The sequence below is a fragment of the Dipteris shenzhenensis genome, chromosome 3 (assembly GCF_047967505.1).
Source record: "Dipteris shenzhenensis isolate YYH24624 ecotype China chromosome 3, Dip_SZ_1.0, whole genome shotgun sequence".
NCBI classification, from domain to species: Eukaryota; Viridiplantae; Streptophyta; class Polypodiopsida; order Gleicheniales; family Dipteridaceae; genus Dipteris; species Dipteris shenzhenensis.
This window is the reverse complement of record NC_141598.1, coordinates 43783510-43804472: the sequence shown is the minus strand read 5'-3', so window position 1 is coordinate 43804472 and position 20963 is coordinate 43783510. Positions and strand designations below refer to the sequence as shown.

General features: G+C 42.9%; 1 protein-coding gene across 3 annotated transcripts; it reads left to right on the top strand.

The window, feature by feature from the left end:
* Positions 1-4063: 4063 nt before the first annotated feature.
* LOC147903845 (putative arabinosyltransferase ARAD1) lies at positions 4064-20618 on the top strand. 3 transcript variants are annotated; one of them, XM_087401596.1, is made up of 7 exons: positions 4064-4342; positions 4483-4822; positions 5047-5661; positions 18619-18670; positions 18758-18915; positions 19017-19112; positions 19356-20618. In XM_087401596.1, exons 3-7 carry the CDS (start codon positions 5113-5115, stop codon positions 19773-19775), a joined length of 1275 nt encoding a protein of 424 aa, XP_087257722.1. In that variant the 5' UTR covers positions 4064-4342; positions 4483-4822; positions 5047-5112; the 3' UTR covers positions 19776-20618. The 3 variants fall into 3 exon arrangements, with proteins under 3 accessions (XP_087257722.1, XP_087257704.1, XP_087257713.1); XM_087401578.1 differs by having other exon boundaries at positions 18619-18915; XM_087401587.1 differs by having other exon boundaries at positions 4064-4822; positions 18619-18915.
* Positions 20619-20963: the final 345 nt, after the last annotated feature.

The following is a 20963-nucleotide window of genomic DNA, read 5'->3' as shown; positions in this document are numbered from 1 at the left end:
TCTAGCACTCTATTACCGAGCAAGGAGAATCATCAAGATCTGGCTCTAAAGAAGCAGAATCCGTTATGCCGCATGAAGCTAGCACAAAGCTAGCCTGAACATAGGAAATTGTTAAGAATATGCAAGTCAGTCTAAATTTGCCGAGTTGAGGCAAATAGCTCCATACTGTTGCGACTTCTTTGCTAAGCAAATCAAGGAATCCACTGGTTAGCATATGTTGGCTCCACCACTGCCCACCATGAGTTCTCCTCCAATTGGGGGGAAAGGGCAAGCAAGGTAGCCTCCCTAATTGGCTCTATAAGTGCCATGAAAGAGCCCCCTTCAGGTCTGAAACTCCTAATATCCAAAAGCCCGGCTAGGGCCAAGAGGACTACCCCCCACGAAGGAGTGGAAGAGGAAGGTGAAGAGAAGGAGGATCTACGATACCCCTTTTGATCAAGTAATTACTCGAGCATCAACTACTTCTGGCAATTCACCTACAAATTCTTACATTCTGGATCTACCTCTTTCCTTTCCATGTCGTTCTTTAAGAGTTTCGCCCAGATTGGACAATCAAAACATAGATGATTTTCTCCACAGCGACAACACTTAATTTTAGACAAATCACTCTTCTCTTTACCATTCTTACCTATGTCCTTTTGCTCGAGACGCGAAGGTTTGCCACTCAGTGCTCGATTATCTGCTGTGACTTGGTTTGCTAATAACTTTCAACATCCTTGGTTAGGAGCAACAAGCAGTGGAGGCAACTGAGCACCCGTTTTGCAGCAAGAGGTGCTGTTGATTCTGGCAAATTGAGCTATAGGCGAGTAGCGGTTGGTGCACCGAGCACACTGTCAAATAAAAGGCAATTCTTTAGGTAGAAATGAACTTGTAATAGGTGAGGAAGAGAACAAGAGAGCCAAATGAGAGATGACCTCAGCACCCATGGGGCATCATCGGCAATCCAATGTTGTACATGTCGATCCTCTATTACCTCAAAAGTCAGCATCTGCCCATCGGCTTCAGAATCGTCGAGAAATCTGCCATCAGTCCCATATAGACCGAGTAGGAAGAGAAAGAATCCAGGCCCAAGAGAGCGAGGACAACACCAATTGCTACTCCGGTCACCCAAGTGCAACTAAAACCAAGTCAGCTGCTCAACCAATATGAGGAAAGCCAGTTGCACGAATTTGTGCAATGACAACTACGCATGTAGCAGCTAGGTCCTCAAGATAAGGGCAAACAGGTGCAGGGAGGGCCTATTCTCATTGAAGACCCCCAAGGTGATGACACCATCGAAATTGGCCTCCATACCAGAGCCAAAACTATGCCAACAACCCCTGCTGTACCTTTCATGTCAGTCTCTACCACCCCTCAGGAGGTAGCATCCTTCGCCACAGGCACCTCTTCCACACCATGGGCAGGCCTAGTAGAGGCCATACAATTTTGTAGCGCACCCCAGTACAAGGCAAGGGGAGGCTATAGCCATATGACAACAGAATAATTGTCACGTGCCGATGTCATGGAGATGAACATCTTTGAAGCCATGGCACAACTACCACAAGTCGCCCACATGATCTTAAAAAGGAGGCAGGAGCAAGCCTCACAACTCTCCTCCAACCTCGTCCAAGCCCAGCTCTGGGCACAAGAAAGCTAGTCGACAATGGTCACAATGCAAGCAACGGGCCATGCCACACTAGATCGAGCCTCTTTCTTTAACCTGAGTTGATAGGTTAGGGAGTGTTCATTGCAAGCCGGGGTGGCTAAGTTGTATCAAGTGGTTTTGATTCAATGAATGAGCAATTGACTGTCTCTTGGGTTTTGTTTGTTGCAGTACTCCACTAAGTGTTAAGTGTGTAAAGTAACTTGGTATTCCCTCATCATCACATAGTTCTTCCCCTTTAGCTAGCCCCAATCTTTGAGTGTTAATCATCGGCATTTGTTCTACACCTGAGCACATCTATCTTAGGACTGTAAGAGCAAGCATCTTCATGAAGTGCAGCACCATCGAGTTGGGAATTAAACCGAGCATTTCTGAGGTAGTCGAGTGAGTGATCGGAACCATCCATAGCTACCTTTTTCAAAATAAGGGAGAGGGAGCTTTTACACACTATGAGAGTGAAATTTGCCTTTCAAACAAACCACATTGAATATGTGGTTGGGAAGTTTGATTGTCATGCATACGCAATCTATTTAATCCTGTTTAGGAAATCATTTCATTCTACATATTTTTGAGATTGCCAAGAAACTCCTCTTTGTCATGGCCTGCTCCAGGATGATAATGGTGTGTAGGTAGCTAATCTTGTGATTATAGATTGGGTTTTCAAGCACTTACACAATACTTTAAGCATATTTTCTAGTATTTTTCAATGCATCTAAAACGATCTAAAACATCTACTATAATAACCAATTGACGTCATTATGGCTATGGGTAAGATCTTCCTTCTCAGTTACATGTGCTCAATGCTATTTCTATGGCACAAGTTTGGAATGAGGTTATAGTTCTTGGGATACCAAGGTAAGCATTAATATGATCCCTTTTAGGTTTATCAATTCTAATATAAACACTAGTTTTTGAGGGATAACATTTTGAATAAAGATCTAAGTCATTCTTAAAATACAAAGCCCAACCTCAAGATGTTTTTGGAGGGTGGAGCATCGAGAGTCAAACTCAAGACCTCTTGACACAAAAATAGAGAAACAAGAAAACAAGGACCTTTTAGGTTTATCAAATTTAATATAAAATTAGTTTTTGAAGGATAACATTTTGAACAAAGATCTAAGTCATTCTTAAAATACAAAGCCCAACCTCAAGATGTTTTTGGAGGGTGGAGCATCGAGAGTCAAACTCAAGACTTCTTGACACAAAAATAGAGAAACAAGAAAACGAAGACCTTTGTAGGAAGGAACTTAAGTAATGTATTTGAAATAGGAAGAAAGGCCTCTAAACATGATCTTACATTGTAAGGAATGAAGGTAAAAATAAAATGGGCAACCTTGATGAATAACAAGAGGCACGGTGTTGCATCAAGGGTTAAATGGGGGTTTGATAGTATATTTAATGTCATCTCGAATAAAAGATTGACATGGCTAATAGAACAAACAAATCTATTCTCAATGCTAGGAAACTCAATAGTGTTCATGGAGGTTACATCTGATATAGGTCCACTTACCTTAAGAACCTCGAAATTTCACTCGATCTTATCCCCACTTTATTCTTATTATTTCCCTAAATAAACCTCCTAAAGAGACATAATATGAACTACTAGTCTTAAAATATAAGTAAAGACCCATTCTTTTGTCTTCTTACCCCTCAATAATGTAGAGGATAAAGTGGAGGTCACACATTATAAAAATTCTTGGAGGAGTGAGTAGCCAACCAATAAAGTGGATGTTGTAGCATGTCTTCTTTGCAGCATGTCTTCTTTGCTTATTATTGGAACCACGGCATAGGTATGAATTGAGAAATGTGTGGTCCCATTGAGAAAAAGCTTAAAGAAGAGGATCATGGGAGGAGTTTTGAGGGTGGCACCTTTGTGCATTGTAGGTAAAGTAGGTATGTCGCTCTGGGAGCAGAAAGATGAGGAGGTCAACTTGTTTTTGAGGCTGGAGAAGAGCCTTTTTCGAGACACCTCGAGGCTGGAGTAAGTGTGCATGCTGCGAGCAAAGTTTGCGTGGAAAGGCAAGGAAAACGTGGCCACCTAAGACAAATCAAAGGAATTGAAAAGGAAAAGAAACAAGAGGCACACATGCTTAGAGCAGTGCCCCCAAGTGGCATGAGTATAACTCCGGTTGTTCCGCTTACAAAGGGCATCAAAGATAGAAAGTTTGTAGTAAGAAGTGCTAATACCAAAAGCATGCTTTTCATAAAGTGTTGTAGGCCGCCTTCATATCAAAATTAAATCCAAGGCTTATATTAGGACACGTGGCTGAAGGAGAGGTCAAGAAACCCAAAAATTCCCCATAGGCTGCCTAACGTAAAGATGAATTGTTAGTTAAGGAAGAGGGGTGATTAAAAGATAATAATAAAAAGTGATTAAGGACAGGGATTAGGATGGGGGAGGAGCTATGCAGGCAGGGATGATTGAGGCAGGCGAGCTGCTGCTGCTGTTCATCGGCTATGGCGATCCCTCCTCGCCAGATTTAGTCTTCTCTCCCCATTCTTCCATCTCCAGTGATTCTGCGCTTCCCCGCTTTGGTTTCCCATCTCTTCTTTCGCAGTTTTTTGATCCCTTTCTTGCTGCTTCCTGTACTTGCATCCTGATCACCAATTTGAATCTTTACGACTGAAGCTTGCATCTGGTTCGTGTCGATCTCTCCTGGTGGAACATTGTCTCTTGGATCTTAAAAGGATCTCACGGCGGTATTCTCATTCCCTCTTGCAATTTCTCGATTATGCAAGCATTAACCATTTTTTTGTGTTGAAAAGTCTGTCCTTGCAATGGGACCGCGGGTGTGGCATTCCTGTCTAGACTCAGTCTCGTATGCATGCAACCTCGACAGATTACTAGTGGCCGCTGCCATTGTCGAGGGGATTCCGAGGTTTTGCACAAGTTTTACAGCTATAGGGAGGCATATCAAACGTTCGCGCAGCATGGGCACGCGTTTTCTGTTTCGGTGAGGCACTTACTTAACGTCAGAGGCGATTCCTTTCGGACGATGCGAATGTCATGCTGGAGCGATTATTCACGGGAGGGGGATTTCGCTACTTAAATCTTCTCTCATACACAAGTTGAGATCACGTCTTTTCGTGAGAATCAATTATGCTTCGGCTTTTTGCCCTACACTCTAGTGGGACAATTAAAAGCAGCCGTGGGGCACATCAGCCTTTCTTTTGTTACAGGTATCTGCTTCATATCATGAGGGTGCTTTTGTAGGTTCTTCTTTCGTACCTTGTTATATTTTGGCACAATCGTTGCTCGAATCGTTCAGATGGACACCTGGGAAATCAAATCCTGTAAATATGAAAACTAACCTTCTCTTTCCGTTATGTTGTCTCCAGAGTACCAATTTAATAGGTGTAGTTTGAAGGAATATATAATTCACTTCTTTGTTTTTTTTTCCCAGGCGAAAGTTTTACCTGCAATAGCTTGGGTGTGGTCTATTGTTGAAGCAGCACAATTATTTCCCAAAATGCTCGGTAAATTTAGCGGAAAGGCAGCTGTATGGTTAGCCATTCTTGTAGTCCTCACCGTCTTCCTTCTTATATCGACAACATGGGACCTGAGGTCATCACTTTCAACACATCTGGTTTATCTCCGTGACACTGTCCATGGTTCAAGTATTGCCAGAAATACTGGCCTTTTGGACATATCACAACACACCCTGGGCAGATTCAGAAACTGTGAGGGTCCCTTGCGAGTGTACATGTATGACATTCCTCGGAAATTCAACTTGGGGATGATAAAACCTGGCCCTCATCAGGATCTGCCTTGGATAAATGAGAGCATTCCTCATTGGACGTCAAGGTCAGGATTAAGAGGGCAGCACAGTGTGGAGTACTGGATGATGATTTATCTTTTAGAAAATGAGGGAGAAAATGTCAAAGAAAGAGCAGCAGTTAGGGTTGCAGATCCAGGCCAGGCTGATATCTTTTTCATGCCCTTCTTTTCATCTTTGAGCTTCAACATCCATGGTGTAAATATGCTGGATCCAGAGACAGAGAAGGACCGCATTTTGCAGGTGCATTTTATCACTTCGCAAAGATGCAATTTTCATCCTCCGTTAGGAAAATGCTTAACAATGGAATCATTATAGGAAACAGAGGATGTGCGTAGCCGTGTATACGATTCGTATTTAATTTTAAAAGGGCTTCTCATGATGTGCCGTGTCTCTATTCCTTGCATTCCATCATGCATGTTGTGGGCATGAAGAAGTAGCTCAGGATAAAGATGGACATTATTTTGCGTGATTCTGTTTGCATGCGTGAATATGATCTACGTGTTTTCTTTGGAGTTTTGTGGTGAACATGATGAATGACAGAGAAAAAAATTCCATGATATTTTGGGTAGGCAATTGTGAGAGCACATGAACCATGGTTACTTCAAATACCTGGGCAATTACTCTGAACCGAGTATTCATGCTGGCTGCTCCAACTGCTATGCTTTTGAGAACAAATGTGGAGTTATGGGGAGGGAGCTCCCTACAACAGTGACTGTCTTGGAAGCCTTGCAACCTCTACCTGTTGGAGCACTACCCGTTTAAAGAGGGTCCAAAGAGATGCAAGAGGGTAGATGGAGTCATCTGTGACCACATGTCGGACCTTCAGCATCCCATCATCCATATGAACTGAGATTACTGTCCTGGGGGGCTCAAAACCATCCTGAACCTGGCACAAATCGAAGAGAGAATACTCTTAATACTCTTGTGGTATGCTTGGGAAATTCAACGCCACCAGGTGCCTCTGGATATGGTGATGTGTCAGTGAAACCAGGGTACTAAGGTATAAAGCTAACCAGGTGTGGTCCATGGAAATCTAGATCACAAAGACCCCACGTCCACATATTGTCACTTCTTGGATGTGACTGCCTTCCTGAGTGCAGCTCGCCTGTACCCAATATGGACCTGTAACCTTGTGGGGGTAAGGCCCACCAGACACCCAATGATTGCTCTTATCACACTGTTCTCAACCTGCTTCTTGTCCTCTGGTGAAAGCATGATGTGATAGTAGGAGGTGGAGCAGAAGTGGATGAGCTGGAGGAGGTCCTTCAGCCAGAGCAAATTGTGTACCATACTGTACGCAAAGGCCCTCAGGGTAAGGAGTTTTACAAGTATCTTGTAAAATTCAAGAACTATACGGCATTAGATGCCAAGTGGATGGACGAAGACATGTTATCCGATCATCCACAGCTTTTGGATGTTTACAAGGAAGCTTTTCAGTTGAGGTCAACTGAATAGAAGCCAAGGGGAATGTCACCACAATGTAAATATCCTAAGTCAAAGTACAATTGACCATTTATTTGATCATAATTAAAGAGTTTTATATGTGTTAATTATGGTCAAAGAGTTCTTTTAATGGTCAAAGGATTGACTACGGTCAAAGATACTTGACTCTAGTCAAGTAAACCTGACTTCGGTCGGGGAGACTTGGTTTATTACCAAGAGGGTTAACTGCGGTTAACCAGAGAACCACAAAGCTGACTACGGTCAGAGAGTGTTGACTTCGGTCAACGAGACTTGGCATACGCCAAGAGGGTTAACCACGGTTATCCAAGATGATACTGGTTCTGTAGGCTCTGGCCCCTGGAATTTCTTTAGAAGACTCACATGGAATGCATTGTGAATCCTCCAATGCTCTGGCAATGCTAACCTGTATGCAACCTCATTTATTCTTTCTGTAACCCTGAAAGGGCCATAGTATTTGGGAGATAACTTTGCATACACTTTCTGTTTGCCTTTAAACTTTCGGAGCCTAGCTTTTTCAAACTTCAAAAGTACCTAATGCCCTTCCTTGAGATCTAACTGTCTCCTATGCTTATCTGCAGCTCTTTTATGTTTCTCTTGAGACCTTTCGATTGCTGTCCGGACTTGGCTGTAAGCTGTCTGGAGGTCTCTCACAAACTGATCAGCTACAAATATTTCATCTTTGGTCCTTAATATAGGTGGCAAAATCACCTTCCCATATATGACCTCAAAAGGGGCTTTCCCTGTAGAGCTATGTACTGTATTATTGTAAGCAAACTCTACCAACGGTAGGTACGTTTCCCAGTCTGAACCTTGGTCACCCACGTAGCATTTCAGCATATCCAAAACTGTAGAATTCGCTACTTCACTTTGACCATCTGTGTGGGGATGGAAAGAAGAAGAAAAATTCAGATTCGTCCCCATGTTATCAAATAAAGCTCTCCAGAATAGACTGGTCATTCTGGGATCTCGATCACTAACAATGGACTTAGGCATACCATGATGCTTAAAGATCTGTGCCATGAAAAGCTTAGCCATATGATCTGCCTTTATGGTTTTGCGAACCGGAATGAAATGAGCTTGCTTGCTGAATCTATCAATGATAGTCCAAATCCCATCATTCCCTGACTTTGATCTTGGCAAATAAAAAATAAAGTCCATTGTAATACTTTCCCATGGTGCCTGAGGCACGGGAAGAGGCATAAGTAGGCCAGGTGCCTTCCGTCTGTCATACTTGACTTTCTGACACGTAAGGCATTCAGTAACAAACTGATATATATCTTTCCGCATCCCTGGCCAAAAGAAATACCTCTCTAGTGCTAAAGTGGTTGCTGTAATTCCTCTGTGTCCAGCGTAGGGAGGTGCATGGCATTCCTCCAAAGTCTTTTTCCTCATCTCCTGGGTGATGCATAGGCAATCATCTTTCATTAGATACCCATCTTTCAGGGAATAGTGACTGGTGGATTGCCCCTCTTGCATTTGCTGTAAAATCTCACCAAAATCCGCATCACTAACATATTGCTCCCTCATGCCTTCCGGGTCTTGATGATAAGCAATAGTCACATTATTGACCTGGGGTCTTCGGGACAAGGCATCTACCACTTTGTTCCGAATTCCTGAGGTATGGACAATCTGAAAATGATACATTGACAGCATGTTTGCCCATTTCATATGCTTCTCGGAAAGCTTGGTTTGAGTCAAAAAGTATCTCAGACTTTGGTGATCTGTCTTAATAGTAAAATCTGCACCCAAAAGATAGTGCTTCCATGTATGGATGGCATGAATTACAGCCAATAACTCTTTCTCATAGGTTCCCAGATATCTTTCTGCATCATGCAATCTTCGGCTCTCGTAAGCTACTACATGTCCATTCTGATGTAATGCAGCCCCAACACACTCTCCACAAGCATCGCAATCAACATCAAAAGGTTGATAAAGATCTGGGACTACAAGAATAGGCTCTATAGTCAACTTCTTCTTGAGTGTATTGAATGCTTTCTTCTGTGATATTCCCCATGTGAAGGCTGCATTTTTCTTAGTAAGGTCATGTAATGGAGCTGCAATATCAGCAAAATGCCTGATAAACCTTCTGTAGTAAGAACATAGGCCTAGGAAACTTCGAACTTCATGCACAGTTTTCAGCTCTGGCCATTCCTGAATGGCACGGATCTTTGCTGGATCCATCTGTATCCCATTCTTGGATATTATATGCCCCAGATAGTGGATTTCTTCCAAGAAGAATTCACTTTTTTTGCTGTTTGCATAGAGCTGATGATTTCTCAGCTCTTGAAAATAGCAAGATGTTCCCTGTGCTCTTCCTCTGTCTTTGAAAAGACTAGGATATCATCAAAGAAAGTACCCGTGAAATGCCTGTACTTTCAGAAGATGCGATCCATCATTCTATTGAATGTGGTTGGAGCATTTGTCAACCCAAAAGGCATCACTAAGTATTCATACAACCCGAAATGCTGTCTCGTGCACATCCTGAGGCAGTATCCTCACTTGGTGATAGCCACTCTTTAAGTCTATCCTGCTGAAGACTGAAGCTCCATTTAATTGATCCAGCACATCATCAATGTGCGGAATAGGGAATCTATTCTTGATGGTCATTTTGTTCAGTGCGCGATGATCGACGCACATACAAAATTTCTAAATTTGTATGATTGGACTTATTCTAGTCTTACAAAGGTATATATAGTATATACATCTTTCTTCTGTACTAGCAGTACAGGGGAACAAAAAGGAGAAAAACTGGGCTGAATCAACCCTTTGGACAGCAAGTCCTGTACTTAAGCCATAATCTCCTCTCTCTGAGTCGCACTGACTCTATAAGGTGGTGTGTTTGGTGGCTCACTACCAGGCATTAACTCTATCTGATGATCTTCTGGTCTCTCTGGGGGTAACTCCCCTGGCAAAGCATCGGAAAAGCAATCTTTAAAGTTTACAAGAAACTGAAACTTATCTTTGTCTGCATCATTCATTTCAGCATGCATATCATTCTTTTTTTCTTTTACAAAAACCATGTACGCAGAAATTGCAGACTTTATTGCTTTACCACATGTAACATCAGATACAATGGGGATAGTGTCCCCTTTATTCCTGGCAACTAAACGCTGATTTTTCCCCTTATGCACAAACTCCAGCACTCTTTCAGGTAGAGTCAACTTCACTGCCTTGCGATGAAACCAAGGCATTCCCAAGACTACATCATGATGTTTCAGTGGAGAAATGAAGAAGTCTTCCTGATCCACATAACTCTGTACATGAAGACGGAGCTTCCCTATCAAGGGAGTAACTGGCACAGGATTCCCACAGAATATCTGATCGGCATCCAAAGCCCTGCCCAACTCCTCTGTCTTTATTCCCAGCCTCAGGGCTAAGTCCTCTGATATGAAATTATCAGTAGCCCTTGGATCAAATAAAATTAGCGCTTGCTGGTCTCTGACTTTGCCCCATGATAGCAGCAATTCTCGTTCTTCTGGGTTTGAAACATGACCCAGTATGTCAGGAATTCCTCCTGCCATTGGCTTTTGCGGTCCTCGTGGCTTCTCTGCCTCTTTTCCCTTCGAAGTTGAAGGCTTTTCTGGGCACTGGGCAGCCACATGCCCCTCTTTACCGCACTTGAAGCATTTCCCATCTCTACGGAATTCAGCTATTTGTTCAGGGGTGAATGGAGATTTGCCTTTATAAGCCTTTGAAAACTGAGTACCCCTCGGCTTCTGAGGCTGAAACCCTTTCTTTTCAACCTTGGGGTACTCTTTCTTTTCTGATTTTAAAAAATCAGTTTTCTTTCTTTCGGCACGTCCTGCATGCAAGGATAGTACCGTGGATGGATCTTGTAACGGCACAAGACTAGCTATTGAAGCTGAATGCATAAGGTCTTGAATGTTCTTTGCCCCTTGCTTATTTGCAGGTTGCACCTTTCAAAAAGATCTCCAAAGGGACCCAAAGGAGAAAGTATAGAGCAGGTCTCACTCCAAGAATCCAGGCAGTAGTGAATGCTTTGTCCCAAAACTTTTGGTTGTACACATCCACTGTATCTCTTGCAAACATATGCAAACTGTCCCAATCTTGAAGAACATGGTCTCTAAACTGTTTAGGCATAAACTGTTGGTAGAAGGCTTTCTTGAAGTCCTTCCACTTCTTTGGGGCTGACCCATCTGTGGTCTGTGCACTCCACCATGCACTAGCTGTCGCTGTCAAGTGCAAACTGACCGTTCTTAACTTGGAGGATTCTGAAAACTTTTCTGTGCCGAATGCAGCATCAAACTGCTTGATGAACTGCAATGCTTTGTCTGTATGACCATACTGTCCATTGTAGGTCATAAACTTGACAGATTTACCTCCCTCTTTGAATTCCTTGGTCTCTCTAGAAGACTTTCTCTTCCTAGACTTCTTGTGTTTCCTTCTTTTCCTTGATGATTTATCTGATGAAGAAGAAGATAGAGAAGTCGAACTCGAGGTAGACGGTGATGGACTAGGAGATCGGTGATGATGCCTCGATCTCTTCCTGCTATAAGACTATCCCTTATGAGACCTCTCTTTCTCTGGCTGTACACGAGAGTGTGCCTCTGGCATTGGCACGTCATATATTGCATTAGGCATAGCTTCAGCTTGAAACAAATGCTGAGCCCTTGTATCCTTTTTGAGGTTTTCCATCTCTTGTATACGAGTGCGTACCATCTGCTCAAATTCTTGCTTAGTTTGTTGCACACTTCTCTGATTCGGATGCGCATCCCTATCTTGTGAATCCCACTGGATAGGTGATTGAGCCATCTTCTTACAACTCGTTTGAGATCTGCAAAATTTCTCGCGCACACACTGTGTATGCAACTAATGCACGCTGCCTTCGCTTTTCAAAGAGAAAATTTACCCCAACAAGAGGTGTCTTGCATTCACAATCTATGCCAGTACTGGCTGTCAATTCAAGGCATATACCCACACAGTTGCCAAAGCATCAACAACCATATTGCCCCTTTTCTGGCTATTGCAAATGACTTCAAAAAGCATCTGTTTTTCCCTCTTTTCACTGCTCAAAGGCATGCATACTCTTTTTCTGCCAATCTCTGTTTTCTCTGCTTTTCTGCTGCTTTTCTGACAGTAAAAGTCTGACAGGCAGGTGAAATCTGCTAGCAGAAACAGTCTCTGCAAGTGTCCTTTTTTTTTTTTGGTTTTGTTTTTGGGAAAGAACAGTAACCAGATGGAGTAACTGGCTAGTTACTCTAACCAGACTGACTGGTTCTGGTCTGGTTAGTCTGCAACTAGACTAACTGGACTGGTCACAGTCTAGTTACAGTGACCAGACTGGTCTGGTTGGGTCAACTAACTGGACCTCTAACCAGTCTACTGACCAAGGCTAGGTTAGATAAACCCAGGGTCTGCCACATCAGCTACCTGTCTGCCATGTGTCAGTACCACATCGTCATCTGAGCTGGCTGCCACATGTACTGCCACGTCAGCACCTGGACATGCATGCCACCTGGCTGCCACGTCAGCTCGCACGTGTGGTCGCCACGTCATCTGTGTGCCAAGTGGTTGCTGAACTGCCAAGACCTCTGCCAGGTGTCCTCTTGTGCCACGTCAGCCTAAGGTTCAGACCTTGGTTGGCTGACTGGCATCGCGCACGGCGCTTGCGTCCTGATTACTTCTGCAGCACCTAGCGCCCACGCAAGGGATCGACGACGGAACAAGTTGACGAAAGAACCTACGTTTGCAATCTACGACGCCTTATCAACGATTGAATTCGTCACACATAAGGCGTAAGCTGATCTCTTCCTTGCAGATTACCGAGGATCTTCCGTTCTCAGCGGCAAGTGCCAGATGTAGAATTATGGAGTCTTTTCCCTCGATAGTGCTCACAGAGCTATTCATTTGCAAATACGCCAATCTTAGATGCGCTCAGATTTGCAACAATACTCAGCACTACATGCGCTTTCTCCCTAGTGGCGGACCAATTTGCAAAAAATGGTGATTAGCTTGCTCATCGCCGGTCAGCATCACGTGCATTGATTTTTTTCTTTTACTTAAACTGTACACACGTTCACGCGCAGCTCTTGAATTCCCTTCTCCTTCACGCTGATCTGCGTGTATCTATTATACACATCTCTCACAAACAACTAGAATCGTGTCCCCTTCAAAAGGAGGGCAAAACTTGCTCTGATACCAATGTAACCTACTCGCTCATAAAAGACAGCAATTACAGCTCATAAAAGACAGCAATTGCACTTTCATAAGCTCTCCCTCACTCCCTCTCTCTGTAGATGCACTAGGGCCCAGGACAAAACGTCGGGCTGGACCCCCCCGAAGGTTTTTATTCATGAGAGAGAATTCGAGTACACAGTTCAGCATAGAGCTGCCCATAAAACAATCCAAAAACGTGTATCCTTACAAGAGCTTCAAGCTCATTTCAAATTGGCAACATGCCACTTGTCTAAAATCTAGACTAAATCCTATTACATGCCACTAAGGGCGATTCTGGAGTCTTCAAAGCACTTGGTCACACGAACCGCCTCCTAGATGCTTGTCAGGCTCCCGTAGTGCTTAGGAAAATAACTCTTCCTAGTACCTGCAACAATTAATTAAAGCGCACCACCATGGCACCCATTAATTGTTAGCGCTTTGCATGCAAATAACACACTGTGGACTAATTCTAGTCACGGTGGGCGTCCCCACTGAACACATGTGCACACCTAACAAATATAAAAATATATATTTATTCTCTGGTTGACCGGAGTCAACACTCTTGATTATAATTAAGGAGCTTTGACCAAGGGTTGAGGCGCCTTAATTATAGCCAAGTCTCTCCAACCGAAGTTGGCACATCTTGGTTAACCGTGGTTAACCCTCTTGGCGTATGCCAAGTCTCGTTGACTGAAGTCAACACTCTCTGACTGTAGTCAGCTCTGTGGTTCTTTGGTTAACCGCAGTTAACCCTCTTGGTAATAAACCAAGTCTCCCCGATCGAAGTCAGGTTTGCTTGACTAGAGTTAAGTATCTTTGACCGTAGTCAATCCTTTGACCATTAAAAGAACTCTTTGACCATAATTAACACATATAAAACTCTTTAATTATGATCAAATAAATGGTCAACTGTACTTTGACTTAGGATATTTACATTGTGGTGACAAACTGTGCATTGGAGGCTCAATAGGTTCGTGGCAAGGCCAAGGTGTGTGTTTTGAGAGGGGGACCCATCTCAATGCAGAGGTGAGGGAGAGGAGGGAGAGGGGTGACATGGTGCTAGAAATCTTCGTTGCAGACCAAGGGAAGAAACGAGATGACGAAGAGTGTGCAAACAGTGCATTTGAGGCTCAACAGGTCCAATTCGTGGCAAGGCTGAGATGTGTTTTGGGAGGGGGACCCGTTTGTTACCAAGGTGCAAACCTTGATGCTGAAATTTGCCACACTTGAAGCATCTGCCCTCTTTTTGCATAGTGGCAATTTGTTCAGGAGAGCGGTTTCCCCTTATAGACCTTTTGCGCTTGGTTTTCCCCTCGGCTTCTGAGGCTGAAATTCCCTCTTTTGAGCCTTGGGAAATTCTTTTTTCTCAGACTGGGGAATGGCTGTTTTCTTCTTCTATGCTGTCTTGGCATATAGAGAAGGCATTGTAGTGGGATCCTGCATGTGCATCAAACTTGCCACAAAGGCTGCATACATAATGTTCTATATGCCTTTATGATGCTGGGTATTTACCACAGCCTGTATCTTTGCATTAAGACCAGCCCTATACTTTCTTATCTGGGTCTTCTTAGGGAACTTTTTAAAGGGTGCAATCTGCAGATATGCATCCCAAAACTTTTGGTTATAAGTCTCCATTGTGTCCGCATCATCCATATGCAGACTTTCCCAGCTAAGAAGGACATGTCTCGAAACTGTTTAGGCATGAACTGCTTATAGAAGGTCTTTTTAAAGTCCTTCCAGTTCTTTGGTGCAGATCCATTTGTGGTCAGTGCACTCCACCATGCACTGGCTGTCCTTGTTAGATGCAAGCTGACCATGCGTAGTTTGGAAGAATCAGAAAATTTTTATGTGCCAAAAGCTGCCTTACAAACTGCATGGCTTTCTCTGTATGACCATATTGGCTATTAAAAGTAGTAAATCTGACAGACTTTCCGCCTTCTTTAAATTCTTTAGTCTTTGCTTCCTTAGCTGCATGCTTTCCCTTGGATGACTTCTTCTTATGCTAAGGTTTCGATGACCCAGAAGAAGAAGATGACGATGTAGATGAAGAGGTGGAACTGGAAGAAGAGGAAGAACTTGAAGACCTGTGGTGATGTATGGCCTTCTTCTTCCTCTAATGTGACGTCTCTTCTTAGCTAACTCCTTTTCTCTTTTTGCTATCCTCATAACGAGGCTTCTTAGTCTTCTTGGATACATCATCTAAAGGAAGAACAGGAGCTGTACTCAGGGATCTCTTCCTGCTAAACTCCTTCATGGTTGCTCTAGAGGGAGCTTCTTTGTCCTTTCCTCTGCTAGAGGTTGTACCAATCTGCAAAACAAAGGATCCCTTCTTGCCTCTACTAGCTGAGCAAGCAGTTCTCTTTAAAAACTCTCCTTGTTAGATTGCATGCCCTCTTCCCGCCTGACCTGGATAGAATCTGCAATCCCCTGATGGGGTGAATGAGCATGGTCTTGTGAAGCCATCTCTGCAAACTTGACTTGAAACTTGTCAAGTCTCACACAATGAGCAATAAACCAATGCACACAGCCTTTCTATTTGCAGTGAAAATCCCTCAACAAGAGGTGTATTGCATCCACAACTTAGTCCAGACTTGTGCCAATAGCTGGCTGTCACCTCAAGTCAGAAAACCCCAATTTTTTCTTTCTTAAGCATCACTACTGTGTTGCCCCTTTCTGGCTGCTGTAACTAGTCTCAGAAATGCATTAGACTTCCCTTTTTCTACTTAAAGGCATGCATATTTCTTTATCAATTAATATCTGATTCCCTTCTGTCTTCTGACAGGTAGTACTGACAGTCTGCTTTCTGACAGGTGAAAACTGACAGGTAAAAACTCTCCCTTTTTTTGGGGGGGGGGGGGATTGTTTGACTAACTAGCTGCAGTTTCGTTCGACTAACCAGACTGGTCTAGTGAGTATTTGACAATAATTAAATAAATGGAGAACTCTATAACTATGATCAAATAAATGGTCAACTGAAACTTTGACTTGGAGTATTTACAACTTGGTGACAACAGGGGAAGCATTTAAAACCAGAGCTCACACAATGCTACTGAACCGAAATGATGAAACTGCTCGCAAAGGACCATGAGCGGAACAAAAGAATCAAGCATTAGCAGAAGAAACTTGTACAAATCTACTTGCAAAGAGCCAAGACTATCCAAGAAGAAACCCTTGCCTAACTACTTAGCAGAGAGACTAGCCAAAACAGCCAAACCGGCTACCCACAAATCACAAACACATTGGATTCTAGACAAAAAGGGGGGCAAAAACGTGTATTTTGATTTGGGCAAAACAAAGGTTTCGTTGAGAGCGTTTCGTCCTATTTCGAAACGTTTTGTCTGTTTCACGTTTTCGAGGTTTCAAACAGAATGAAATGGGTTTTCATGCGACTATGTGTGAACACTGAAAACCAAAGAGTTCTTGCTTCAACTCTATTCAGTTGTGATCCAAAGAATGTTTCAATCATCAACCAATTCTCAGCTGCCATCAACATGGTGGAAATAATCAACACCTTTTAACAACTCAGTAAGCTTCACAAGACCTTTCGATTGCTAATCAGAACCGGAAGCTCTTTTCTCAGACTCTTGCAGATCCTCTAGAACCTCGCGTTGCTCTGATACTACTGTTGGATATTCGGAGATGAAATACACATTTAACAGTTCTCTTTCTCTCTCTTATCACAACCAAATTGAAACACAACAAATTGAAGATCACGACTCTGCAAATGGACTGAAAGGGCTCTTTTAATTAAACTGGACAAAGGTCAACTCCATGGAGTTTGTTGCCAGTTACAAGACTCAAGCCATAAAGACTTCACACAGACAGCTACGAACAGCTATCAGCCGCTAGCAGAAGAGACTCAATATTACATGCTACTGCAAAGCACTACTCAGCAAAACCTACTCCCATGAGAATCAACCATGAGAATAATCAGACCATTGCCCAGGGGGAAAAAGACCCCAATCACCGCCGTGAATCCTTAAATCTGGAGGCCACGTGTTTCGATTGATCAGCCAGTCAGAAGGTCTTGTAACGAACTGCCATGGGAGTATACATGGCCAACCCCCAAAGAATCTTAGAAATCAAAGTACCCTTAGGTCACGTAGGGCCAACGTGCCAATGAAGATCAATCCTACACAGTGGATGGTTTGCTCACAAATTATTGTCTTCTACTTGACAATTTTGTCTCTTGTTTTCATTTTTAAAATTTTCCTGCATGACAATTTTATGAGTCTTTTGTTACATGCTACAGCTGCTTTGTAGTTAATTCATGACAGCACAGAACCTCTACCAGCACCTCTATACTTGCTTTTTCTACCCAATAATCAACCACTTGGTGATTTAGCTGAAAGTTAATCAGTATACATGTTCTATTGGCATAGCAGGGCCGACTTTTCTTTTAGTAAACTGAAAAGTTTGGTAGTCAGCAACACCAGTTTTCAATATTCCCAGCTGGCCAGGATCTAATTTAAATGTAGTTGTGAGAGTGCAGCAGAAAATAACAGTAAAAGAGAGAGAAAACAGCACAAACAATCAACTGCACAATGGAAAGAGAGACTGCACAGGATCTCAGGAAAAGGCCCTGTACTGCTGGGCAAAACCTCCGAGAATGAGATGAATTCAAGGGGTAAGAAGGGGGCCTATATATAGCCCCAGCCCCCATCCAGTAGGGACCTCTAGACAGGCCAACTGAACACAGGTCGGTGTGCCCCTACCCTCAGGTGGGGTGAGAGGCCTGGTAACCCGACCAGATAGGTCGGGTCTACTGACCAGGGGTGGCATGGCTGGCCCCCCAGGCTGTCCCAGACTAGGCGCAGCCTAGGGGTTGCTCCGGCAGCAGCAAAACAGGTCCTAAGGGACCCTGAACAGTGCCATACTGATCCGCGCCATCCCCTGTGTGTGATGTCAGCACCCTGGTGTGGCATGAGTACCTGGAACAGGCTGGCACTCCACGAAACATTGGCAGGGACACATGCCCAGGTACATAGCCAACCCCCCTACAACTCTAGCCTCACATAGGGCGGGCACACCCACAAAACAGCCCTCACTCTACATATGATACATCAGGAGATGCTAACTCTAACAGTACTCTCTGTAAAATATCCCTTGATTGCATATGGTTGGCAAAGCTATTCAAAGCAACATTTTCACATGGAAATCTACTGGGGATCAGCTAAATTTCTTTTTCTGCAGACAATTTTTTAAGAAATAATCCTTGGTTTTTTGTTGTTGTGGGAGAGTGGATTGTAGCTTGGTTTTGTCGTCCTCGCACCTATTAATTGAAGTCCTTTACGTGGATGGTTGCATGCACCATTAAGCAGTGTTGTTCTCCATCCATTGTATGAAAGAATCTGTATCATAAAAAGATTGGTAACGCTGGTTGCTCTGTTTAGCTCTCATTGGTACATTATTCTGAATGTTACCTGTTAATGCATTGTTTTCAAGTTTTAGACTTCTCCATATTGTTATGACTTTTTTATATTGTTGTCTTAGTTCAGCTGGAGCTGTAGCTGAAACCCTTATGACCACCATCATTATTCTTTGCTGGATGTGCAGGTTGAAGTTGTAAGGTTTTTAGAAAAATCACCATGGTGGCAGAGATCAGGAGGTCGTGATCATGTTCTAATTATGCATCACCCTAACGCATACAGATTTGTTAGAGAGGAGCTGAATGCCTCTCTGTTTATAGTTGCAGACTTTGGGCGGTTTGCCAGGAAGGTTGCGTGGCTTGCAAAGGACATTGTTGCCCCTTACACTCATGTTTTAGACACCTATGAAAATGACAACCTTACAAATCCATTTGAATCAAGAAGAATACTACTGTTTTTCAGAGGAAGGATAAGACGAAAGGATGTATGTATCATCTCTGAAACATCATACTAAGGTGTGTGTGCATGTTTGGTTTAAACATTATTAGATGTTTTGCATTGATAACAACTTTGTGCACCTGGCAGGATGGCAAAGTACGAATTAAATTGGCTAAGCTTCTGCAGGATCATCCCCGAGTAATTTATGAAGAGAGCTTGGCTACGAGTGAGGGACTTGAATTGGTATTGCCTTTGTTAGCTTTCGGGACATTCACTTAATCCCAATCACTGATTTGTTTCTCTGGAAATTTTACACTTACAAATACGCAGCTGTGCCCAGATTAGTCAAATTTAACATTGTTCTTACATCCACTGAAGGTTGATGGTACAAGAGTGCTGGAAATAGCGAGTCTGGTGATCAACATGCAAGATGACCTAACTTTGCAGAAGCTTTACCAATGAAACTTTTCCTGGCTATTGTTGCAGGCTCAGAATGGGATGCGCTCATCCCGATTTTGCCTTCATCCTGCAGGAGATACACCTTCCTCTTGCAGACTCTTCGATGCAATAGTCAGCCATTGCGTTCCTGTCATTATTAGTGACAAGATTGAACTCCCATTTGAGGATGAACTCAATTATCAAGACTTTTGCTTGTTTTTCTCTTTTGAAGAAGCGTTGAGGCCAGGATATATGCTCAACATTTTGGAGAGGTTTCCCAAGAAAAGATGGTTAAGGATGTGGAACCAGCTAAAGCTTGTGGCTCACCACTTTGAATATCAACATCCGGCGAAGAAAGATGATGCTGTGAACATGATATGGAAGCAGGTTCAACGGAAGTTACCATCTGTCAGGTTGGCTATTCATAGATCCAAGAGATTGAAGATACCTGATTGGTGGTTCTTGTAATCTTCTAGGGTGGAGCAGTCGATCCTTCATAAATTGAATCTTCAGATCTCTGATTGGTGGTTCTAGAAACCTTACTGGTTGAGCCGGTGAATTTTTTGCAAATCTAATCAAAGCCTCATTGAGCACATGTACAGATGGGCAAATTTTTTTGCAACTTAAGAATCACGATCAGGTACAACACCCTGATGTCGTCCTGCTACATGCTCCCAGAAGCGGGTAGATCTCATTTCTCTTTTTATCAGTTAGGATGATGATATCACTGCTAGCTCAAGTCACTGGATAGCAGATGGGGATTTTAGCCAGGACACAAACATAATGGGCAGACTGCTGTGGTAAATATCTCGGGATATTAGTCTATGGCGGTGACTGCAATGATCAGAAGTCAATCGGCATTTGTAGTGTCCAGAGTCTTGATACCATCTCAGTTATATCCTTTTTCCGAAGGTTATGGCTTCTATTCAGAACCTTAAGCATACAGGACTGTTAATTAGCTTCATACAGTCCTGAAAAAAGGCAAATCGGGTCAGACAGTGCAAGGCGGTTGTTGCAATGATGCATGGGAGGTGAAATAGAGCAAAGTATCTAAGAGGTACAGTTTCAGTTGAAGGGTCTTAGGCCATTGGACGTGCTGGCTCTTTGGAGGGCCCGAATTCACACTTTTGCCACATCTGAATTTCTTATTGAGCGATTCTATTTTCATTGAACCCAAAATAAGAGCAAAGGTGGTTATTAATTTCGGCAAAGTCACAGGAACCACTAGTATGTGCTCAAGGGAGTATAATTGTACATTCACCTGTCAATTTGTGAATGCATTCTTTAATTCTTTTTGCCATTGTTGTTCATGGAATGTAAATGATGATCTTGGATTTATTGGGGTTTGTTGTGACCATAGTTCAATGAAACGTTTCAGAACACTGAAACATGAAACGTTTCAAAAAATAGGTGAAGTTTCAAAAAACCAGATTGTATTTTTTGGTCTAAAAAATAGACATTTAATGCCCTGCATACATATAGTATGCTAAAACTGTGCAAAACTAGCTAAAAACACAGAAAATGACTTGACATAAAGCCTATAATGGCCAATGCTAGAATATATTATAGACTCCAGATTACAAAGCTCAATTAAGCCTTTAAATTTTAGATTTCAGTTGAGTAGATACCAGATAGGTCACAAAAAATTAGATTTCA

Excerpts from the sequence above, each read along its gene's own strand:
- LOC147903845 (XM_087401578.1), top strand. The coding sequence starts at position 5,113 with ATGCTCGGTAAATTTAGCGGAAAGGCAGCTGTATGGTTAGCCATTCTT. Across the intron at positions 5,662-18,618 it reads AGAAGGACCGCATTTTGCAG|GTTGAAGTTGTAAGGTTTTT; the intron begins GTGCATTTTATC and ends CTGGATGTGCAG. Across the intron at positions 19,113-19,355 it reads CGAGTGAGGGACTTGAATTG|GCTCAGAATGGGATGCGCTC; the intron begins GTATTGCCTTTG and ends CTATTGTTGCAG.